General features: G+C 45.9%; 1 protein-coding gene across 1 annotated transcript in view; it reads right to left on the bottom strand.

Annotated features, from left to right (window-relative positions):
• Nucleotides 1-21,980, bottom strand: part of msh3 (mutS homolog 3 (E. coli)) — a 112,713-nt gene that overhangs the window by 86,165 nt on the left and 4,568 nt on the right. The window contains exons 4-9 of the mRNA XM_015363066.2: nucleotides 21,163-21,378; nucleotides 20,343-20,459; nucleotides 19,510-19,627; nucleotides 17,981-18,114; nucleotides 16,688-16,854; nucleotides 2,310-2,425 (exon numbers count right to left, since the gene is read on the bottom strand). Of these exons, the coding sequence (XP_015218552.2) occupies nucleotides 2,310-2,425; nucleotides 16,688-16,854; nucleotides 17,981-18,114; nucleotides 19,510-19,627; nucleotides 20,343-20,459; nucleotides 21,163-21,378 (868 nt within the window). The remainder of the gene's footprint in view (nucleotides 1-2,309; nucleotides 2,426-16,687; nucleotides 16,855-17,980; nucleotides 18,115-19,509; nucleotides 19,628-20,342; nucleotides 20,460-21,162; nucleotides 21,379-21,980) is intronic.

Genomic DNA, 21,980 nt, shown 5'->3' with positions numbered 1-21,980 from the left:
ACTTAATTAGATTAAATTGTATGTACGTAATGTTCTATCAATCACTACTATGAGTACAGGATATTATCATGGTTGGTCAGGGTGCTCTCTTTTCACTAGAAATATTGTACAGCTCAGAAGAGTGTGCTTCATAGACATAATCAGGTAAATCTGCACTCTCCAAGTATAGACATCGCGAAAAATAAGTTTAAATATCAGAATAACTATTTTGCTCATTTAAAGATGTCATGGAAGATACATTCTGTACATTTGCAACCTGAAAGATAACGTAACAGGTCAAAACAATTTAAAGCAATAAAAGACCTAAACTGGGGTTGAGGGCAGCACTCCCCCTACTACAAGAAAAGGCTACTTATTTCTAACAGTGGTAGAGGCAACCCACAGCCTGTCCCAGAAACACAGGCCACAGGGCATGTCAAACCGCCACAGAGTGGTGCACAAGCACAATCTAGAGATGCCAATTAACCTCAAACCACCGCAGAGTGGTGCACAAGCACAATTTAGAGATGCCAATTAACCTCAAACCACCACAGAGTGGTGCACAAGCACAATCAAGAGATGCCAATTAACCTCAAACCACCGCAGAGTGGTGCACAAGCACAATCTAGAGATGCCAATTAACCTCAAACCACCGCAGAGTGGTGCACAAGCACAATCTAGAGATGCCAATTAACCTCAAACCACCGCAGAGTGGTGCACAAGCACAATTTAGAGATGCCAATTAACCTCAAACCACCGCAGAGTGGTGCACAAGCACAATCTAGAGATGCCAATTAACCTCAAACACCGCAGAGTGATGCACAAGCACAATTTAGAGATGCCAATTAACCTCAAACCACCGCAGAGTGGTGCACAAGCACAATTTAGAGATGCCAATTAACCTCAAACCACCGCAGAGTGGTGCACAAGCACAATCTAGAGATGCCGATTAACCTCGCGGTGTGTCTTTGGGTGGTTGGAGGAAACCAGGACAACATCCCTAAACGCATGAACACAAAAGAGAATGCAAACTCCACACCAAAAGGTGATCCAGGGCAAAACTGAACTCGGAACCTAATAGGCCACAGCCCAAGGCTGAGAGCAAATATTTCCTAATTTTTTCCCCAATCTTCTCAATGCATTCAATTCAATTCAATTTATTTTATACAGTGCCTTTCACAACAAGGTTGCCCCAAGACACTTAAAGCTGTGCGACAGTACATGACATTACAATACAGAAAGAGAAAAGGCCAGAAGTTAACAGAGGAGAGGAACCAAAAACCTCTAGGGGTCCAAGGTCAACTGGCTGCCCAACCCCTCTGGGTACTGTCCTTGTTCCTTTGTGCATTCCCAGATCTTTTTAAAACAAATTACAAGATACGGATAAAGGTTTTGTCTCACAACTGGAATAAGAAGTCATTAAACCCAAATCCCAGAATTCTTACCAGCCTTGCAGAACATGGGAGCGTGTTTTTTCTACAAATTAACTTTTCATGGTTTCTCTGAGCACATAAACACCGATATAAATGTTTTACCATGCATTCTTTCTTGAAATTGCTATATTAACTCAAAATATAGTGATTTTACTGCCAACTCAGAAAGACTCATTGGAAAAATCTTCTCCCTGCTGTGTACAACTATTTTGACAGTTAAATTAAAAAAAGTTTTACTTTACGTCTTATTATATTTAATAAGACAGTTATAGCATAATATGTGGTGCACTACTATATGAGTGGAATTAACAGTTCATTAGAGATTTGACTTCTGAAAAAGAAGAAAATAAAATCCAGCAAAACCACCACAAATGAAAAACCACCTTTTTTTTAGCTGATCGGGGTAGAAAAACTCCTTACCCATAAATACTTTTTTAGACAATACAACCAGAGGCACGCAGGAAGATAAGACTAATGAACAATAGTTATTTTTGCACATATTTGTGAATTTACATGGACTGCAGGCCCCTAACCCCAACTGCTCCAGGGGTGCTGTATAAACGGCTGACCCGACGCTCTGACCCCAAGCTTCTCTCCCTGTCTGTGTGTCTCATGGAGAGCAAGCTGGGGTCTGCAAAAAGACAAAGTCCCAATACAAGAAATTGTATATGGCCGATAAAGTGATCTTATCTAATCTCTTAACTTAAGACTTGCAGCATCGCCCTTCATTCTGCCAATGAGCAGGCACCACACCATGGGTTTTGTCTATCTATTTCTGCTCTCATCGCACAGTATTTTTACTGCGAGTCATCTCTACTTCCTTACCGCCACAGGGCCGAATCCTTGTGAAAGGCTTGGCTAACTCAGTTTAATGAACGGGGAGACGCAGGGCTTCACCTGGCTTCCCGGAAGAGGCGCCCGTGTAGAAGTCGGACACCACCTGAAGGGCTCTGCTGTACTCAAAGTGGCTGCCGTCCATGCGCTCCACACGGATCCGGTCATCGTTCTGGACACTGGAGAGGAACAAGAAGCAGAACAGAGGGCCGTCAGATTCACAACGTAGCTCCAAGAAGCAGGGCTTTCAGCCTTTCCGGATTGTCTCAATCCCATGCCTCCAAGATCCTGACCAGACAGCACTCCAGCAACTAACAGGTTGCTTGGGGTGTCCAAGAGCACTCCTCAGCATCACCACATCTTGTGGTTTTCCATTAATCCAGGTTTCTTTACAGAACCCTTCATTGAATCCCACACATTTCAAAATGTGACCTGAAATGTTTTGATCTTTTGCAGTCCCATATAGCAAGTTAAAGTCTGTGAGCAATAATGCTACAAAAGAGATATTGCCGTTTCAGAGGCCATACAAAGGAACTTATTTCCTGGCCTGAAAAAGTGATATTCGGACAGACTACAGGAACCCAATCTGTTTAGCGCGAGACAGAGAAGATTACGAGAGGTCTCAATTGTAACTAAGGGGACGCCTTTGAGATCGGCAGGAGTACAGGGACCCAGAAGATAAGTGGAGATTTCATCTAGCAGCATTCAAGACGGAAAACAGGAGACACACCTCTGCACAAAGGATTGTGGGAGTCTGGTCATCTGGTCAAAACCAATTCCAGAGGCAGCCTTCAGAAGCAGGCAAATGGAAATCTTAGATAATATTTACATAATGAAATTCTGAAGCTACTAGCAACCAAATGAGCAATACTGCCCTGACAGCTGCAAAATACCTTTATGTTACTGTGCAGGTCTTGAAATACACCTTAAAACAGCTTACACGGGGGGACAAAACAGGCTCTTAACAAGCTGCACGCATCACTTTCAGCCTCGATCAGGCATCTGCTTCTACAGATTGCGGGGTTGTACAGTTTACGATGTTACTTAACAGTTTCACATTCTGCTGAATCCCCTTAGTGACTAAATGTGTTTTTTTTCCCATCCTTTTAAAGCTTTCAGTTAAGACAGCTCCCGAACAGAAATGAAGGCTTAATGAGAAAAATGGGCATGTTTATTGCTGCAGACATCTTCACTAATGGGCAATCAATGCCCTGCTCTCACAGTTGCTGTGCCTATCAAACGCTCATACACTAATTTTGAAGAAGTCTTTAATGAAGCTGCTATGTTGCTATGTTAACAGAAAATATCGATTTAAGGAAATACCACATCAATCAATCACTAAATAGACATTAAATAGGATCTACGGCAATCAGGAAAAAAACTGAAATTAAGAACCAGCGCTTCAAGGGCGATGAAGTCAGAGGTTGCGAAGAAGAGGAAGAAAGTCGGGAGCCCATGAAACAAACACACGGATGTGCTGTACAAACGTCAGCCCCTGCAAACTCCGGGGGCCGGATTTCCTACATAAATGTGACACCACCGCGCCGGCAAAGCCCCCCGACACTGATCATTTTCCCCCCACCCTCCCCTTCACAACATTTCCATTTTCAAGGGCTCGCATGGGCATCGTGGGAATCCCACCGTCACCGCGGAGACGGTCGCCGGCCCTGGCCGACGAGCTCCGCCACGCGCGGGACTCCTGCTGTCCGCGGCCTTTCAGAGCACGCGCTGGCGGTGGGTGGCCGTGCGCAGCCGGTCTCGGAGATCCTTCTCACAAGGCGAGCGAAAGCAGCCTTTTCAGATCAGATCAGATCAGATCGGATCACTTTATTGGCCACATACAATTTCTCTGTACAGTGGATAGAAAAAGTCTGCACACCCTTATTGAAATTGCAGGTGTTTGTGATGTAAAGCAAGAAATCAAGATAAATCGTGTCAAGACGTTTTTCCATCCTTTTCAGCCTGGCAGAAGGCTGAAGAGGGGGAGCTTAGCATTTGAAAGGCCAAGTCCGGCCTGTGTGTCACATGGACCACATGGGAATAACACAAACAAATCTTTTGGTTAAAACTCACCGATTGAACAGGTGCACCCTGTGAGCGTAAAAAATTATGACGTACCGGCTATTACTGCTGTAAATTACTGGAGGTAAACTGTGCTTGCGAGGAAGAGACAATGCAAGCCAGGCTTAAGTCTAGGAAATAACTAAAGGCATTTCTGTTCTTGGGCAAAAGTTATTCGGGTCAGTGTAAATTTATGAGGGCTGCGGAAATATTGCTGTACAGCAGCCTATTTCTCAACTTTATTTCAACTCTGTACCAACAGGGGTTTCACCACAACACCCCAAGTCTCAACCAGGCCCCCCCCCACTCTTACCACAGCACCCCAAACCCATAATAAGGCTCTCCTGTCAAAATAATTAGAAATAAATCAACTGAATGTCGGCACACTGTCTTGGCATTTCTGTGCACCATTGATCACTTCTGTTTTTTGGTTCGTGAGATAGCTCTCTTGCATTTGAACCTTATTGCTCTCTCACCGGTTTGGCATTTCAATAGCGTTTCAAACAGAGCACTCAGATATTTCTGAGCCAAGACTGTAATAGGCCCAGATTAACTATGCTACCACATTACACATCCCCAGGGTGAACTGACAAATGACTTACCATCTACTACCAGCCTGCTCCAGCTCTTAAACGCGTGAATACAACATTAACAATCGGATTCAATTCACTTGCCTTTCTCCACCTACGCGTTTCTAAAAAGCACTGTCAATCAGGAGGAGTACATATGCACAATACTCTGCCACAAACTGGAGGCCAACACCTGGATTATCAGAAAAGAGACTTTGTAAAACTGCATTCACTGCACACTCATGCATACCTGTGCATTTCTGGGTGATCAGAAAACAGTACCGCATGTTCTGATTAAAAGAGAAGGATAAAAATTAGGTTTTTAGCCTGAAGGTTCACAGCTCAGGGGAGGAAAGGCAGAGCACAAGGTTAATTTAAATAAAATACTGTACTTCTGCAGGTACTTCATCGTGCTTGCCAAAATGCTTAACCAAAGGCCTTAAGGACTTTCTCCCCTGCACTCTCAGGGAGCAGTTCCTAGGAGAGCGATTCTTGGTGAGGGGTGGAGACAATCAAACAGAGCAGAGGCAAAAGGCAGTGGAGGGGTCAGACAGGTGAACGCAGGAGAACAGTTTGCCGGGGGTGCTCGAGATAAGTGAAGGCAGAAGAGCAGGTCAGCTCCGGAGTTCCTATTAAACATTTAATTGGAAAGCCAGCCTAGCAGCAACATAACCGTTGCCAGGAGGCATTTTTAGCTTACCTAAGCAATGTGAAGCAGTTTATATTGCATTGTCACATTTTGCCAAACACTTTTTCCCCACAAACCACTAAACCACTAAATTAGAACAATAAAATCATACGCCACTCTATAACCAAGCCTGGATTATGCTTCTCTTCTGTTAATGTAATTGTTATTGACTTGCATGGTATCGCGATAACCCCAACCCTTGCATCATCTGTATGAAATAATCTGAAAAAACACAAGAAACAGGCCGCTTCACTCCCCTCTGCTACAGTTCAGAAACCACAAGTGACCTAAAGTTACCCTGTTATATTTCACCTCTACCGGGGATTTGTTTTCCCTATTGGTAAAGTATCAGTTCTGTACTCGTGTAATTCTTGAGTGGCATCTACACTCGGAACAATAACCCATTTGTCTCCCCTTTCTTGCAACAAAGCCTCTAATGACTTCTCAGAGCACAGAGAAGCCCTCCGCCACAACACGGTGTGGTGGCTCTGTGGCTCAGGATCTGCGCCTGTGGCTGGAAGGTTGCCAGTTCAAATCCCGCGGCCGGCAGAGGAATCCTACTCTGTTGGGCCCCTGAACAAGGCCCTTAACCCCAGCTGCTCCAGGGGCGCCGTATAAATGGCTGACCCTGCGCTCTGACCCCCAGCTTCTCTCCCTGTCTATGTGTCTCATGGAGAGCAAGCTGGGGTCTGCGAAAAGATAAATTCCTAATGCATGAAATTGAATATGGCCAATAAAGTGATCTTATCTTATCACTGCCAGTAGGGAAAATTCCAACTGTGCCCATTGTGTAGCACTGTCATCCATTTCAGATTGTATATACAGTCGACTCGTTACTTACAGTACATGGGGATTCATGATTTTGAGTAACGTGTAAAGCCAAATTCGCATATAGTCAAATATACAACCCTGGTAAAAAATCCTTACTCATCTCTTACAGCAATTATAGATATAAATTATAAGTATATAATATTTTATATTTATGTAATAAAAATAAGTAAATAAGGTGACTATATAGGCTCACTAACTAGCTCTTGCAGGCGCGTTTGATGAAGCCTGTAAATTGCGAGTTGACTGCACAAACAATGCTCCTTCACAAACAAAACACGCACACCAATGTTCTTGAAATAATTTTAACTGCACATATCTTCCCACTTAAAGATCATCAAAACAAGGACGCAAGTACAAAGGGCAACCAGCCTCTTTGCAAGAGTTTGAAGATCCTTAGACCTTAAATGGCCCAAATTGCTGTGCAATAGGAGTTTTGCCTCCTGCCTTGATTTCACAATTCAAGCCTTGCAGAATCTTTTCCAATATGTTTACCAAGCCTTACGTGAAGAGCTTTTATGTTTGGCTTTAATTTAAGCCAATCAGCATGTATTACACCAAGTCAAGCAACACTGACTGTCACTCACTTGACATCGGCAATTTGACTTGACCTTTCAATTTTAAATTCTCTAACTCTGGTTTTGAAGAGTGTTTAGGGGCTATTACAAATCTCCGCAGAAACAAGCAGTACAAATCCCCACAGCTGTTCTTCACCCGAAGTGCTAATTACCCCCTAATAAAGCCTTTTACACCAGCAAGAGAAATAAATCCCAGTTCAATTATGTAGCACAGCTTTTTGTTGTATCCCTGTACAAAGAAAAAAGGCATTTTTAAGCTTCCTGTATTATCCGTAAAGCACTTTCTCACAGGATTAAAGAAAACACATGAAGTGTCTCAAAAAATTATCTGTGTAACTCTGTCTTGGAGTATGTGGATGGCATACAGAAGTGGAAAATAGCACGGTTTTAGTTCCTGTTGTTTAAGTGCCTTTAAAACTCGTTCACTTTAAAGATATGAACAGATTGTAACCATTTCTCAAAAACACTTCCAGGCATTTTATATACAGGTTTCTGTGGAAGCTTTCTTACACCTCTTGAGTAATGATATAAAACATTTATTTTTAATTAAAGGTCCAATCAAACAGGAATATTTTATTTTAACTTTAAAAGAGGAGTTATTTCTTTGATGTCTCTAGCTAGAGTTCCAGAGTTTGGGAATAAGACGCCTAGAAGAAAGCACCATTCTGTATGCAAAGGAAAGCTCACGGAGCTCAGCAGTTTAATCTAAACAACAGACTCAATCCAGGATGTAACCCTGCAGGTTCTCAGGGAGATAAGAAAATGCCAGTCCATGCAGGATCTTGAAAGCAAGATGAGTGATTTTGTATTCCATTCTTTCAGTTGTAGAATATAAGTGAAGATAAGACAAGATGGGGGTGAATTATCAAAATCTATTAGCACCTGTGACACACCAGCTGCTGTGTTTTAAAAAATGGTGCTGTGCTTTATAGGATTCCAACAAGAACAACATTACAACAGCACTAGAGATGATAAAAGCATGGTTTAAAGCTTCATATGTGAGTTTTGTTTAAGTGACTTTAGTCAGAAAACTGAAGATTAAATTGAAGAATAAATTGATTGAACAAACGCATCAAAAGGCATTTCAAAGCCAAGCGGGACACCCAATTTTCTTATGCACTGGACTGATTCCAGTTATCCATCGTAATATTTTTGGATGCAGGTTTTTTCGTAGTGCCGACATGACACCTTGATGTTAACTGGAAGAATCTGCAAGGCATTCAGCTCTGAAAATGGCAGAAGATTCTTGACCACCTTGAGACGATTTTCTGAATGAGCTAAGCACAAGCAAGCATGTTAATCAAGAAAGGAACAGGACCCAGGACAGTTGCTTGAGGTACACCTAATAGTAGGGATGGGTGATATGGCCTAAAATGTAAACCATGGCATAAATTTAATTTTGGACGGTAACAATATACATTACAATATAAAATATTCTGAATATCAGCAAGATTAACATTTTCAGAATTATATCATTGGAGCTAAAATACGGCAGAATTTGAACTATGACAGGTCAATAGTAAAAATTTCCAAACCCTGTTTTGCGACGATGCTGCAGGCACAGTCTATGTAAACATCAAAACCCCTTCTCTACCAGTATAAACGGTTTACCCAAATCCATATCGTGGCACATATTTCTACCGGTATACCATCTATACTGTCTATACCACCCACCCCTACCCAATAGTCTGGGGGGTTCAACCCAGTGAGGATTTTACTGGCTGGTGACCAAAGGTAAGGCCAGAACAAGTTTTACATACTGTAGTACAATAAAAGACTGGCATTCCTGACAATGTAACAATCAGATGATCTACTTCAAACACAGCTCGAAGACTTAACAGCAGCAATAACGAGCAGGTGTCCCGAGTCACAGCCTATTAATAGGTCATCTAGAATATGAACAACACCCTACCTGGAACAAGCAAGCACCTGGAACTGAAATTAAAAATGGCCGCTCCTTGCCAACAGCACTTTGGCCAGTGTTTATAACGGAAGAGCCAAAGGAAGCGGTTTCAGGAGGTAAAGAGATGTCAGATCTTATCAAATTCGAAAGAAAGAGTCTTATCGGGTGGCATGGTGGCTGTTATTGCTGCCTCTGGGGCACCTGGGGTCCTAGGTTCAATCCCAGACCTAGAGTACTATCAGAGCGGCGCTTTTGTGTGTGCGGAGCTAGGGGTTCCCCCAGATGCTCCGGTTTCCTCCCACAGTCCAAAAACATACCGATAGGTTAAATGGCTTCTGACACAACTGGCCCCGGTGTGTGCACGTCTGTGTCGGCCCTTTGATGAACTGGAGTCCTGTCTAGCGTGTACCCTGCCTTGCGCCTGCTGCTGGCCCGGCTACAGTAGGTTCCGGCTCTCGCACGACCCTGAATTGGAAGAAGCTGTCAGAAAATGGATGGATGGGTGGATGGAGTGTCATGAAGGTTACAAGCAAGAGGAGGCAGCAACTTGGCTCACTTGGCCGATTTGGCAGTGAGCAGTTAATAGATTCAAGGATTTTATCCATTCACTTCTTAACAGAAGCCAGGGTATCAGCTTTAAGAACTCGGCTTGCTACCATGTTCCACACTCCCACAACCCTTTGTGTAAAGCACTGCCTCCTGTCCTGGCAGTGTGAGCTCATCCAGCCATCACTGGAAACAGGCTACAAAATCCAGCTTGTTCCATATTGCCAATTGATTGCGGTTAGTCAGTAGTAATGATTCAGAGACTCACTGCAACCAAACTTGACGAGGCACCGTGCCACTAAATGTTTATGACATGCTAAAGGCCCTGTTGCCATGTGCTTGGCTGGAGAGCTGCCCAAGTAGGATAAAACAACAGGAGAAGTCTGGGGCTTGTACAGTACATGTGAAAACAGACACAATGCCATCCATCCGAGACAACAACCACCGGCTCCTGTCAGCGACAGAACAGAAAGAAAGAGAGAAACAGAAGCAGGGAGAGGAGCCTCCATCTGTTAGATAACCAGCTCGGTAATCACAACTTCTGCTCGTCACTCATTTCGTGCTAGTGGGAGCCGATCATCACAATCAGCCGCCTTCCACCCAGGGGGAAAGAAAAGAATTAGCTCCTTCAAGGGTAATTAAGTCTCTATCGGTCTGACAGCGAACGGCACAGTGCTGCCACTTCAGAGCTCCACGCCAACGATCAAAGCCCCGCCTTCCCCAGAGAGCCCCCCCAGAGCTCACAACCCCAACACAACGGACTCGTTACCATCTGCTCGAGGCTTTTTAGCCGACAAGAAGAGCGGCACACACGCACCAAGGCCCCCCGTTAGGACGCCGAATCCTCCATGATCGCTGCGCGTCATCTGTTCGCCTAATTTCTCCCATCAGGCCCGCTTCATCTGCGATACTCCTACAGCAACCGCCCACCAAACTGCATGATCTAAGACGAACACCTCCTCCTCTCCAACGTTTTAAGGGAAACAGACCAGGAATAAGCTTTTGTCAATCACTACATGTCCTCTGATGGACGTGAGCAGAGAAACTCAGCAGCGGGGACATGGGTGTCCTAGCTGAAGTAACACACTGTGCGTCTTCCTAAGAATATCGGGGGGACGGTTCATTATTCTTTCCAGTGCACAGAAGTCTCATTTGCAAGGTCTGCAGCATTATGTAACCGTTTCCGCCCCACAGTTTGTCTCGTTTGAGAGATTTTTTTTTTTTATGTCATCCACTACACCAAAAAAAGTAATATGACAAATCGCTGGGACAATATTTTACTTTATTTATTCATGGCATCGCTGATTTGTGATTTGTGATACGAATATCACCATTAAGACACTTGTTACATGCACTTACATTACCAACTTGCACTGCATCATCCAGGTGGGGCTGCACACTTTGGTGGAGGTGGAGGGGATCCCCATTACCTGTAAAGTGCCTTGAGTGGAGTGTCCAGAGAAGCACCATATAAGTGTGACGGTGATGATGATAATGATGATTATGATGATGATTTAATTGTACTTTCACAACGCAATAAACAGCACATTGATACTATGTGAAAACACAGCAATTAGTGTTGACATTAAATGTTTGACAGGATACTGTACTACTCAATATTTCTTCAAAAAAGAATCTATACGACGACGAAGGGAATTTGAATGGTCTTGGCCCCAGAGAGCTACTGCAGAAACTACAGATCCTGTTACGCGTTAAAGTTAAAAACAAAAGAGTTAGACCCACAAGTTGTATTAAGACATTTAATACAAAACAGATGTAAATGACATGACCCAAAATAGATGTAAATTTTAAAAATCCAATATTGAATAAAAATAATATTATGGTTCCTGAGCCAAAAATAAACTTATTTCAATTTCCTAATAAAAAAAAGGCAGCAGGTACTTTTCTTCAAACTAAGCACTACCCTGTAGTGTCATACAAATGACAAAGTTCAGGTGTCTGTGAAGCAGAAGTCCCTTTATTCATATGCATATGGAAGTTCGGCTTGCAACCACCAGACTTAAAAACTAAGTAGCTGAAGATGGTCCTCTATACCTTAAAACACAAAGAGTTACTATGACATATTCTAAACAAATGATAAAACAGCAACACCTGCCAATTAATTGTATCTAAATTGCAAACTAGACAACAGTTAGTTCTTTTCATATTCTGGGCGTACAGCCAGCTTACCAAATACATGCCCCTTATCTTACTGACCAAGGACAGGCAGCATCTTTATATTCATTTGAGCACAAAGCCTACATCAAGCCACTAGACTGCATAGTTTGCAAAAACATACAAAAACAAGAAAATTATATAATCTCCTTTCCCGGGCATCTCTCTTATCTCTTCATTCTTCAACCCCAAAACATTCGCATTTATCTGTTAGGATAATGGCTCCCAATCCCAGTCCTGGTGATCCACACACCAGCTGGTTTTCATTCCACCCACCTTAATTTGATAATTAAAGCCTTAATTGATCTAAGAAGTTGCTTCATTGGAATATTTGCATTTTGTTTCCAGTCACAGGTTCGGGATTTACTTAAACTTATTATTACTAAGTCAATGAAGGGTTTGGTTGTGGAACTGAGGGCTTGACTGGAATAAAAACCACCAGGAACAGGAACCTCTGTGTCAAAACATCCCAAATGAAAACTGAACATACATCAGTCAGATTAAACAAAGTCGTTAAAATAAAAATCGAACACTCTAAAAAACAGCCACATTTAAAAACAGACTTTCCAGTATTCTTGTAATGTTATAGGGTAAAACTTCTCACAATACAACTAAACATGAACAACTGTCTGGAATACATTAGTAATGTCTGCCTGAGTTTCTGGGATCAATTAGCAAGATACCACCCGAAGAGCAAGAAGAGCCTCATGGTTTTCTCATTGTCTCTTTGTTACATCTTCACAATGCTTTTTTGCAACGTCACTTCACTCCGCGTTCAAACCCTGCAGCAACGCCCCAAAGTTTAAACGCAAACGTCTGAGGCCAGTCCACATTGGGGAAAAAAAAAAAACATTTTCCCCACAGACACTGGCTTTATTGAGGACCACTTGCTACTGGCGCGGAAGCTCAGATCTGAAGAAACCTGCTGTTTAAAACGTTGCCGCTGTCTCTACCTCCAGGAATTTCACACAATGTAGCAAACCACCAAGAACTGGATCTTGACCCACAGAGCAAGTCCCCATGGGACTGAAATCACTGAAACTTCAAGCATGATCTCAGCCTCGGCTTCTTCCTTCAGTCTCTCACCACGGTTCTCTTTGCCCCCAACTTTTTTAAAATCGATGTCTGGCCTGTGTTTTTTTATTTTATTTCACCTCATATCTGGGAGCGATTAACTCTTTCGTCAGGGGTGCTTCGGTGCTGGTCTTCCATTTTCTTCAAACTGTTGAGACGTGAGGAGTTTCCTCGATCGGCACGCTTCAGTCCCACAACAGTTCCCGCTTTCAGACTGCGCAGGTGGGCACGGGTGCCACCTCCCGGGCCCCTTTCTAAATTCAGACCAAGTTCATTTCGGAGATCACGGGCTGCATTCCACCCTCGCCCGTCCAAGTCACGCACAAGAGAGAGCCATATACGAGCCATATGGTTCACTCTACTAATTAAAAATCTGTGCAAGTCCAGGAGCAAAACAGAGCTACATTCTGTTTTAAATAAAGGACTGTATTTTTGGAGTGCAGCAACAAATGCATCACTGAACAGTGGGGGGACTGGGGTAGCACTTTGCTTGATGTCGATGAGAGATAAGTGCAGTAATTATACCAGTGTCCAGAAACACAGGCACTGCCATATTAATACAGTCTGCAGAAAACGAGCAGAGCTGAATTCCACACCGAGTTCCACCTCGTCAAGTGTGACAGCCGCCCTTTGGCACTGCTTCCAAGGGGTCTCTACATTTGCAGCTCCACACTGCATTACATTGCATAATTTAGCTGGGCTTTTTTTTCCCTTCCAGGATACAGGATTTAATCACTTTTAGTTGGTGTCCTTTAGTGTTTAATAAGAACCCGAGTCTTGAGAGCTGGAGGAAAGCCCACGACCCTGAAGTTCCTCAGCTTACAGAGGTGACCTCCTGCCTGCACACTCAGCGCAGCTCTCGGGGAGCAATCTGTCACTGGAGTAGAGGAACAGAAAGCCTCCGAGTGCCCACGCGCTCCCTCATTTACAAGAAAAGATCTTCTCCGACGACTCCAATCCCTCGTTTGACTGCTCCCCATTTTGCCTGCGCCAACACTGGATCCTACAAGATTTGGAGAGGGTACAGGTCGTGTGCGCTCTAAATAAACTTCCTTGACTTAGGAATTAACAGGGTAACCCTGAAGAATGCCGGGTGCCCTGTCGCAGAATTCCCTCTAGTTAAGTCAGCAGCACCTCACGGGACCTGCTTAATTATTTTTAAATGAATCTTGCCACATCATTAATCAATACTGCACTTCTCACTGTCCATGATATCATCTCTCTCACACCAGAATAAAGAGCAAATAACATCGCAGGAGAGGCAGTATTAAAAAAGATCCTGGTACGCCGCTCGTTGGCAATTCCACCATCTCCTGTATAAGAAAGAAAAGTGGACACAAGTGGACGGAGAGTGCATAGCAGCCAGTGCAGTCAGGCAGGCACTCCTGGTCCATATAAAGTACTCTTCAGCATGGGCTGCAGACCTCAATAATGACACTCGGTGTCAGTTTCTTTTCAATCCAGTTTCCACGTGAGGCGCCACCTCCTTGCCCTGAACCGCAGCAGAGCGGGCATTTCCTCAGCTGGCGCAGAAGACACCGTGTTCCTTCTGGATTTTGCTTATCGTAGAGTTTATTGCCATTTCCCAGGGTGCAACGCAACGCAATGAGGTTGGAAGAACCTGTTCTGCCGAGAGGAAAAACGCCCAAATTCTAGCCAGCATGGTGCAGTTCTTCGTACAGCAGTAGCTATTGCCCAAGCCCTACCAGCCCTAAAACTCTTTGCAGGAGGATTTGTGAAAAATAGTAGAAAGTATAAACTGAACCATGGATACAGGGCTAAACAATACCATTTAACTACCATCTAGGGAATAATTCGTGAATCGTGGCCATAAAAGGCTCCATGTATGAATATTCAATCATGGTTATCATACTGTCAAGCCTTTCTTTCAGTCTCTCAAGAAAACTAGGATGAAACTATTTGCACGCTGGCTTGCTGAAGCACTGACATGAAGTTGTTGTTTCTTTTCGAGTAACTGAACCCCTGGCGCAAGACCAGCAGCGATGGATGAGTAAAAGAATCTCAACTGAAAGTAACCAGAGCTGAAGGCTGAGCTGCCACACACTGCCTTAGCCTGCAGAGCCACCCGGTTACAAGATGCATTGAATCCCGCTTGTTAAGGTACTGCAGCGTTGCCATGACAATAGGCAAAACCTCAGAAAAGGAATCGCTCAATATTTGGGCCTGGAAGCTTTTACAGTCAAACACACTGACCTTGTACGGCTACACACAACAAAAAGCAACTACAAACCCTCAATATGAATATGGGAAGTTAAAAATGAAAATAATGACAATATGAGTAGAAGATAATTAAACACAGGGTAGCTTTTCAAGGATTATTTAGTCCCTGGCACATTAAACGTTTTCTCTTATTTCAAATCCTTCCACTGTCGGAATGCCCAATGAAGGTGGTGATAAATTGGAGCCGACCTCAGAAGACAGGGCGCAAGGCCACTCTGACAGAGACTACTCTTCCCCGGACAGGACGCAATCCCATCACAGGACAGAGAGAGCATCAATATCAGCCCAGCCAATCATAGGGGCGGGGCGGTGGCTCTGTGGTTAAGGATCTGCGCCTGTGACTGGAAGGTTGCCGGTTCGTATCCCGCAGCCGGCAGAGGAATCCTACTCCATTGGGCCCCTGACCAAGGCCCTGAACCCCAGCTGCTCCAGGGGCGCCGTATAAAAGGCTGACCCTGCGCTCTGACCCCAAGCCTCTCTCCCTGTCCGTGCGTCTCATGGAGAGCAAGCTGGGGTATGTGAAAAGACAAATTCTTAGTACAATAAATTGTATGTGGCCAATAAAGTGATCTTAATTTTAGTTGGCACGTCCTTGGCAAGTGGGAGGAAACCGAGGCACCTTGAGCAGACCCATGAGAACATGGGGAGAGCAGGCAGACTCCACACAGACCGACACCTCAAGGCTGGACTGGCACGCGTCACATTTGTGAATGAGCCGCACCTTCCCATAAGGCACCAGCTAGTGCTAACCTCCACACCTACAGTACATGTACAGCTGCACTGCACCACTGCGCCACTGCGGTACACCTGACCCTTCTTTACCGCGGGAGAAGCGCTTGCAAAAGCCAAACGAATGCTGAAGACAGGCAGCACCGCGCAACAGCTGTTTTGTCGACACTGTGACGAGCATCACATGTTGAAAACGCACAAACAAACTCCTGCGGCTTTTAATCTCAACCAACGTTTATACAACCTTCATATAGAATTTTAAAATTCCCTTCAGTCCAGACCATGGGTAGTGGGGCAAGGTGGGATGGAGACCAGGCAGTTGCATTACACCGACTTGTTCTTAACGTGTCATTAATAAAACTGCACAAAGAATAGAAAATAATTCTATACTGCACCAGAGGTCTGACAATGCACATAAGAAGCCCAGCCCAGGAGTAAGTGCAATACAGAAAAAATGACAGTAGGATATCACAGAGTGGAAACTAGAATACTGCGGCAGGAAGCCTATGATCTTTTAAAGAAAGCATCACGCACTGCGCCCGAGTGCAAAACCAGCTACCCAGTTATTTTGTTGAAGCCGATACCTTTCAATGTTCTGTGAGACTGTCCTTCATCTCCAGGAAAGGCTCTGGGTCCCTGAAACCCACACCAGGAATAAGCAGACTCTTGCAGGCACTCCTGCAGCCCTGCGCTGTGAGCACAAACACAGCAATACTACCGACCGAAGTGGAGCTCTGCTCTCTTCAACTTAAACAACAGGGGTTGGCAGAAAGACATGGGACACCGCCAGGCTCCTTCACGCAACGAGGTCAGTCCAGTTGGAGAAAAGAAGCAGAGCCTTCGGAAAGGAAAGGTCTCGCGCACAAGGCCCTAAGCTTTCGTCGGAGGCCCTGCCACTCCTGCAGCAGCATCTAAACCCAGTGAGGTCTGGCCTTATATCCCGGCTAGGAGTGGGAAGAGCTCCCACTCCGAGAGCATGTGGGATTCGCGCGGGATTCATCCGCGCAACTCCGATGCCCGGCCCAGCTCCCCCCACCTGGGGCCCTTACCTGGCGGAGGCGACGCCACGGAGAAGCCGGTCCGAGCTCTCCGAGAGGTCGCTGGGCACCAGGATCTCCACCGGCTGCACGCGCAGGACGCGGGCTTCCAGCGCCGAGCGGGACGGCCCGTCCTGGAAGCAGTCCATCACGATGTCCCCGGTGCTGGGCTGCACTGCCTGTCCCACGGGGCACAGCACACACAGCGGGTCAGCGCCCCAGCAACACTCACCACAGCACAATCCCACTGCCGCGCAGGCCCCCAACAACGCTCCGCCACACAACACAGACGCGCAGAGCACTTTAATAACAATAAAGTGCACTTATACTGTGCTTTTCTGGACACTCCACTCAAAGCGCTTTACAGGTAATGGGGATCCCCTCCACCACCACCACCAGTGTGCAGCCCCACCTGGATGATGCGACAGCAGCCGCAGAGCACCAGTACACTCCCCACACACCAGCTGTCAGTGGGGAGGAGAGCAGAGTGATGAAGCCAGTTCAGAGAGGGGGATTATTAGGAGGCAATGATTGGTAAGGGCCAATGGGAAATTTGGCCAGGACACCTTGGAAAAACCCCTACCTTTTTTCGAGAAACGCCCTGGGATTTTTAATGACCACAGAGAGTCAGGACCTCGGTTTTATGTCTTATACGAAGGATGACACCTGTTTACAGTATAGCGTCCCTGTCACTATACTGGGGCATTAGGACCCACGCAGACTGCAGGGTGAGCGCCCCCCGCTGGCCCCACTAACGCCTCTTCCAGCAGCAACCTTAGTTTTTCCCAGGAGGACTCCCATCCAGGTACTGACCAGGCTCACACCTGCTGAGCTTCAGTGGGCCTGTCAGATGAGCACTGCAGGGTGACATGGCTGCTGGCATGCTGGTTTTACAGCAGGATCACCACCACGCAGGCTGCTGCAGAGGCAGAGCCCGGCTACACACTCTTACAGCTGGTTTTATTTCACCTTACAGCACTTTCACATGTGGCCAAAAATCCTGTTTATGCTACAGGGCCTCGCATTAAAAACATTAAGCCTGCACTCAAGTAAGTGTGTGGAGCAACTCAGCGGCAGATATCCCACGCCATCTGGTGGTCACAGTAACAGTAACAAACTTTCACGAGTCCCGTCGTTAAGCTAGCAACAGACCTCATGCAGATCAGTGGCTCTCCAGAGAATGTCTCTCATTTGACAAAACTTCAAAAAGCGCAAGAACACACACATATCCCACATCCACTCGTTGGTAACCATGCACAGACATTTTCAAAGCAGAGTAAGCCCGTGTGCTAAACCATTCCTTACCACAATGCCTACAGAGAGTTCCTGCCTCCTGCTGTCCCAGCTCTCGCTCACACAAAGCAGGTAGTTGTTGGGGGAGTCCAGGACCACATCCTCCGCCTCCTCAAGGTCGCCCAGCTTCAGCAGAGGGTTCACATCTGGGCAGCAGTCAAGGGACACAAGGTCCTCCATGTTGGAGGTTGGACACAAGGCTAACAACCCTGTCCCGTAAAAAACTGATGTTACAGTAAGAGCAACGGGGTGTGGCTGCCAAACATCCACATCCATCCATCCATCCCCGGAGGGGCACTGGGTCTACAGGTTTTTACTCCAACCCGGCGGCCAGCATGAATCTACCGTCTCAACTGGACAATGGAATGCTCCAATTTCCCTGTTCACTCAAGTCACAGCCCTTTCCTCAATCCTTTTCTCTTCCAAAATGCACCAGTTCCAGAGACTCCCACACATAACCCCAGTATCTCCCAAGCAAACGAACACCAAACTGTCCAAACTGCTGCCACCCATCCCCCCCACCCCCTCTTCGTTCTCCAAACCCCCAGCGTCGCACCCTGCTGACGAGGGATGTTGCGATTAACCGGTTTCACTATTAACCACGATTAAAAATGTCACGGTTTCCAAACCGTGAGAATTTTAGAAGCTCCAGTGAAATTCTATTTTGGGAGCCTCGCGTTCCACGTTCCCCCGAAAAATTCCTCTCGCGAGTGAGTGAGTCGCGTGGGTGTGCGGTGTGCCTGGCTCGGCTCGGCTCGGCTCAGCTGGCTAGTCCAACAACACCTTAGTTAGCCTACAGAGGGCAGACGTGCTGTGCAAAACACCGAGGGATACGACATCTCAGCGTTATATCCACCAAAAAAGTGGTGTGGGAGCATTTTGGATATGCAAAAAATGATCAGGGGGTAGCAGAAGATGACGGATATCCAATTCGCAAAACGTGACGGGAAAAAAAAATGGCTGCCAAAGGTTCAAACACATCTAATCCGCTTTAGCGTCTCCGTGATCACCATCCATCCCTCTATACACAAGTCAAGGGGAAAAAATAAACTAGCGAACGTGACGTTAGTTAGCTTTAGTTAGGGCCCGCCGCGGCTGGAGCAGTTCACAGCAGAGCAGTCCTCTGTGCACGTTTAACATTACTTTCGTTTTCATTCGAGTTGAATTTGCGGGGATTTCTCTGTCACTTAGAAACATGTTTCCTACAACGGGAGCTCGCCACCAGTCCACCCACTGGCCCTGGCGTTAAAGTAAAAACACTCTTTACTGACGACAAGTGACGAAGTTCCAAGTGAGGAGAGGAACAGGCCGAGAGTGACCTGGCTGAATATTTCCATTTGTCACTGCCAACTTTTCCCCATCATATTTATGTTTCTAATGTCATAAGATGTTTAATTATGCCATGCTTTGCGTCTTTTTTCCCCTCCTCCTCTCAGAATAAATGACCTGAATCGCAGAACTGTGGTTATTTCCCGAGACTATAACCATATCGCCACAATCTCACACCGCGACATCCCTACTCCTGATCTCTGGAAGGATACCCTCCCCCACCAGCGTAGACTTGGTGTAGAGCCCGCAGAGCTGCCGGGTGAAGAGGGAGCTCTTGTTTGCGCCCCCCGCCTTCAGCGCCGTCGTCTCCGTCTGCTTCACCACGCCCACCTGAGGAGACACGAGAGCGGGGGTCTGGTCTGCTCTGCTCCCACCTGCCCTCATCGCCAAGCTCAGGCGCGGCAAGGCCAGCCCAGTCACCGGAACCTCGAATGTGCCATCGAGGACAGCCGCCGTAGCATCGGGCGGCATGGACGCCGTGTGTCCTTCTCAACGTCTTTATGAAGAGCGGTTCTTTAAGATATTCGCCCAGGCCCAAGGGTCTCAAGCAAACTCAGCTGGCTTGCAGGCCCCAGATGAGGGGCGAGAACAGTCAGCCTAGACTTTCAGGGCCGAGTCACGGCAGTGCCACCTTGCACATGGTGGCCATGAACCACTGTGGTCGGTCTGAACACCGTTTCCCACAGGCAGTACCGCAGCAGCTCCCTGCGGCTGCCTGTGCGTGTTGCAAGCATGCACTTGAATCTACTTAGCATGCGAGCTTGAATCTATTTCTGCAGCTCTTACAGAACGTTCAGCCCACCATACAAGAAGAATGTCTTTGCTTAATAAAATCTGAAATGGCACTAGGCTGCTCCAAAGCATAACAATGATGAGCAAAGGGGTTCAACATAGCAAGACACATCTCCATTACCAAATTAATGACTTACAAGTCCCGGGACAGAGGCATCGAGATGCATGCTGTTCTTTAAACATATTGCGAGCTCCTCACAGAGCAGGTCATGACTTTGTACAATACACAAAGGAACCCAGAGAGAAGACTGACCTTGTAGCCCTGAGACACCAAACGCCGCACGTGTACGAACAGCCTGTGAGTGGGGATGCTTGCCGTCATGAAGTTATGATCCAAGTGGCACGAAATGTTCAGCTCCTTCGCAGCAATCTACGGGAAACACAAGAGAAGTGCTCAGCATCTAAAAACTAACAGAAAGAAGAACTGGCTCTTGCTTAAAAATACACCGGAGCTGTCTCCTTCCTTATTAAATGTAATTCTCATCCGAAAACTGGGAAAAAAAAAACTTCGTATTCAACATTATGACCACTGGCTCAAAATACTGAAAGCCACCACAAAGCGCACCCAGCAGATCATATCACACAGCGATGAAACAAGGGCCTGACAGCACAGATGAAAATGTATTGATATCATCGAGTACATTAAGGAATGAAATGAAGCGCTTCTTAACTTGTGAGCATCTCAAGCAAGTTAAGGAGCAACACTTGAATTCCATGATGTAGGCCAAGGAAACGCTCAAGAAACAGCTAGGCGACATCCCAGCTGAACAAGCTACTGTACCAATAACTACAATTCATCTGCAAAAGATGGGCTAAGTTGCATCCTTTCGTTTGTAACCTCCGCTCCTAAGCCTGTGCCGTTTTTTTAAATCCCAGATCACAACAGCTTGAGTTCAGCTCCTGACCAAAAGAAATGATCACAATCTGCACTGCGCCATGCTGTGATCCAAGTAAATGATTTACACAAGACGTCCTTTTTGGACTTTTATGGGAGAAGCCAAAGATAAATTTCCACAGCCGTGCACAATAAAACATCTATCCACCACTCACAGTACCAAATGCTCCATTCTCACCTCTGCATCTTCTCCGAAGAAGCGGTACTTGTAGCCACACTCCACGCACAGCAGGGCGTCCTTGTGCTGCTGCTTGATCTCCAGGAACTGCAGCTCCAGAGGGGTGTAGATGCACTTGGTTCTCCGGTTGGGGAGGCTGATCTCCGAAGGGCCTTTCTTTGCAGCTCCTCCGCTGCTCACCTTGGCGAACTGGCCCAGGTTTAGACCCTGTCCGTTCTGAAGGAGGAGCACAGGGACCCACAGTTAGCAGCACCCTGGTGGGCTTCAGGAGTGCCTCGGTTGGGCCAGCTCCAGACAAAAAGTGTCACAAGTCTGGTTTTATCTTGGCTGCGCTGCTCACTGTATGAAATTATTTATCAATTATTGAATTGACTGCTTTGCTTTCAATTGGCACATCTTTACACAAAGGGTTGTGGGAGTACAGAACAAGCTACCCAGCCATGCTGTCAAAGCAAAAACGCTGTGCCTCATTCAAGAAACAGCTGAAGGAGATGTTTGGATCAACCAGCTAGATGGGCTGAATGAGACCTTTCCTAGTTCATTTCATATCACACAGTTTCCTAGTTCATATCATATCACACAGTGTTACTGTAGTTGCACCAAACTAAAAACAAATTAAATGACAAGACCTGAACTCTGAGAAGGTGCAAAAGCTCTGTCAAGCAAACTCTTCTCTGTAAATTGTTTTACAGCAAATGATTCGCAGAAAAAAAACGCATGTCAAACAGGCGTTGCTTGAAGGCGGTTATTTTTACAGTTTCTGCACCTGCTTGGCATTGTAGTTGTGGCTTTTTCATATTGTCAAGCAAAAAAAACTT

This window comes from Lepisosteus oculatus, chromosome 3 (assembly GCF_040954835.1).
Source record: "Lepisosteus oculatus isolate fLepOcu1 chromosome 3, fLepOcu1.hap2, whole genome shotgun sequence".
Taxonomy (NCBI): Eukaryota; Metazoa; Chordata; class Actinopteri; order Semionotiformes; family Lepisosteidae; genus Lepisosteus; species Lepisosteus oculatus.
This window is presented reverse-complemented; position numbering and strand designations above follow the sequence as displayed.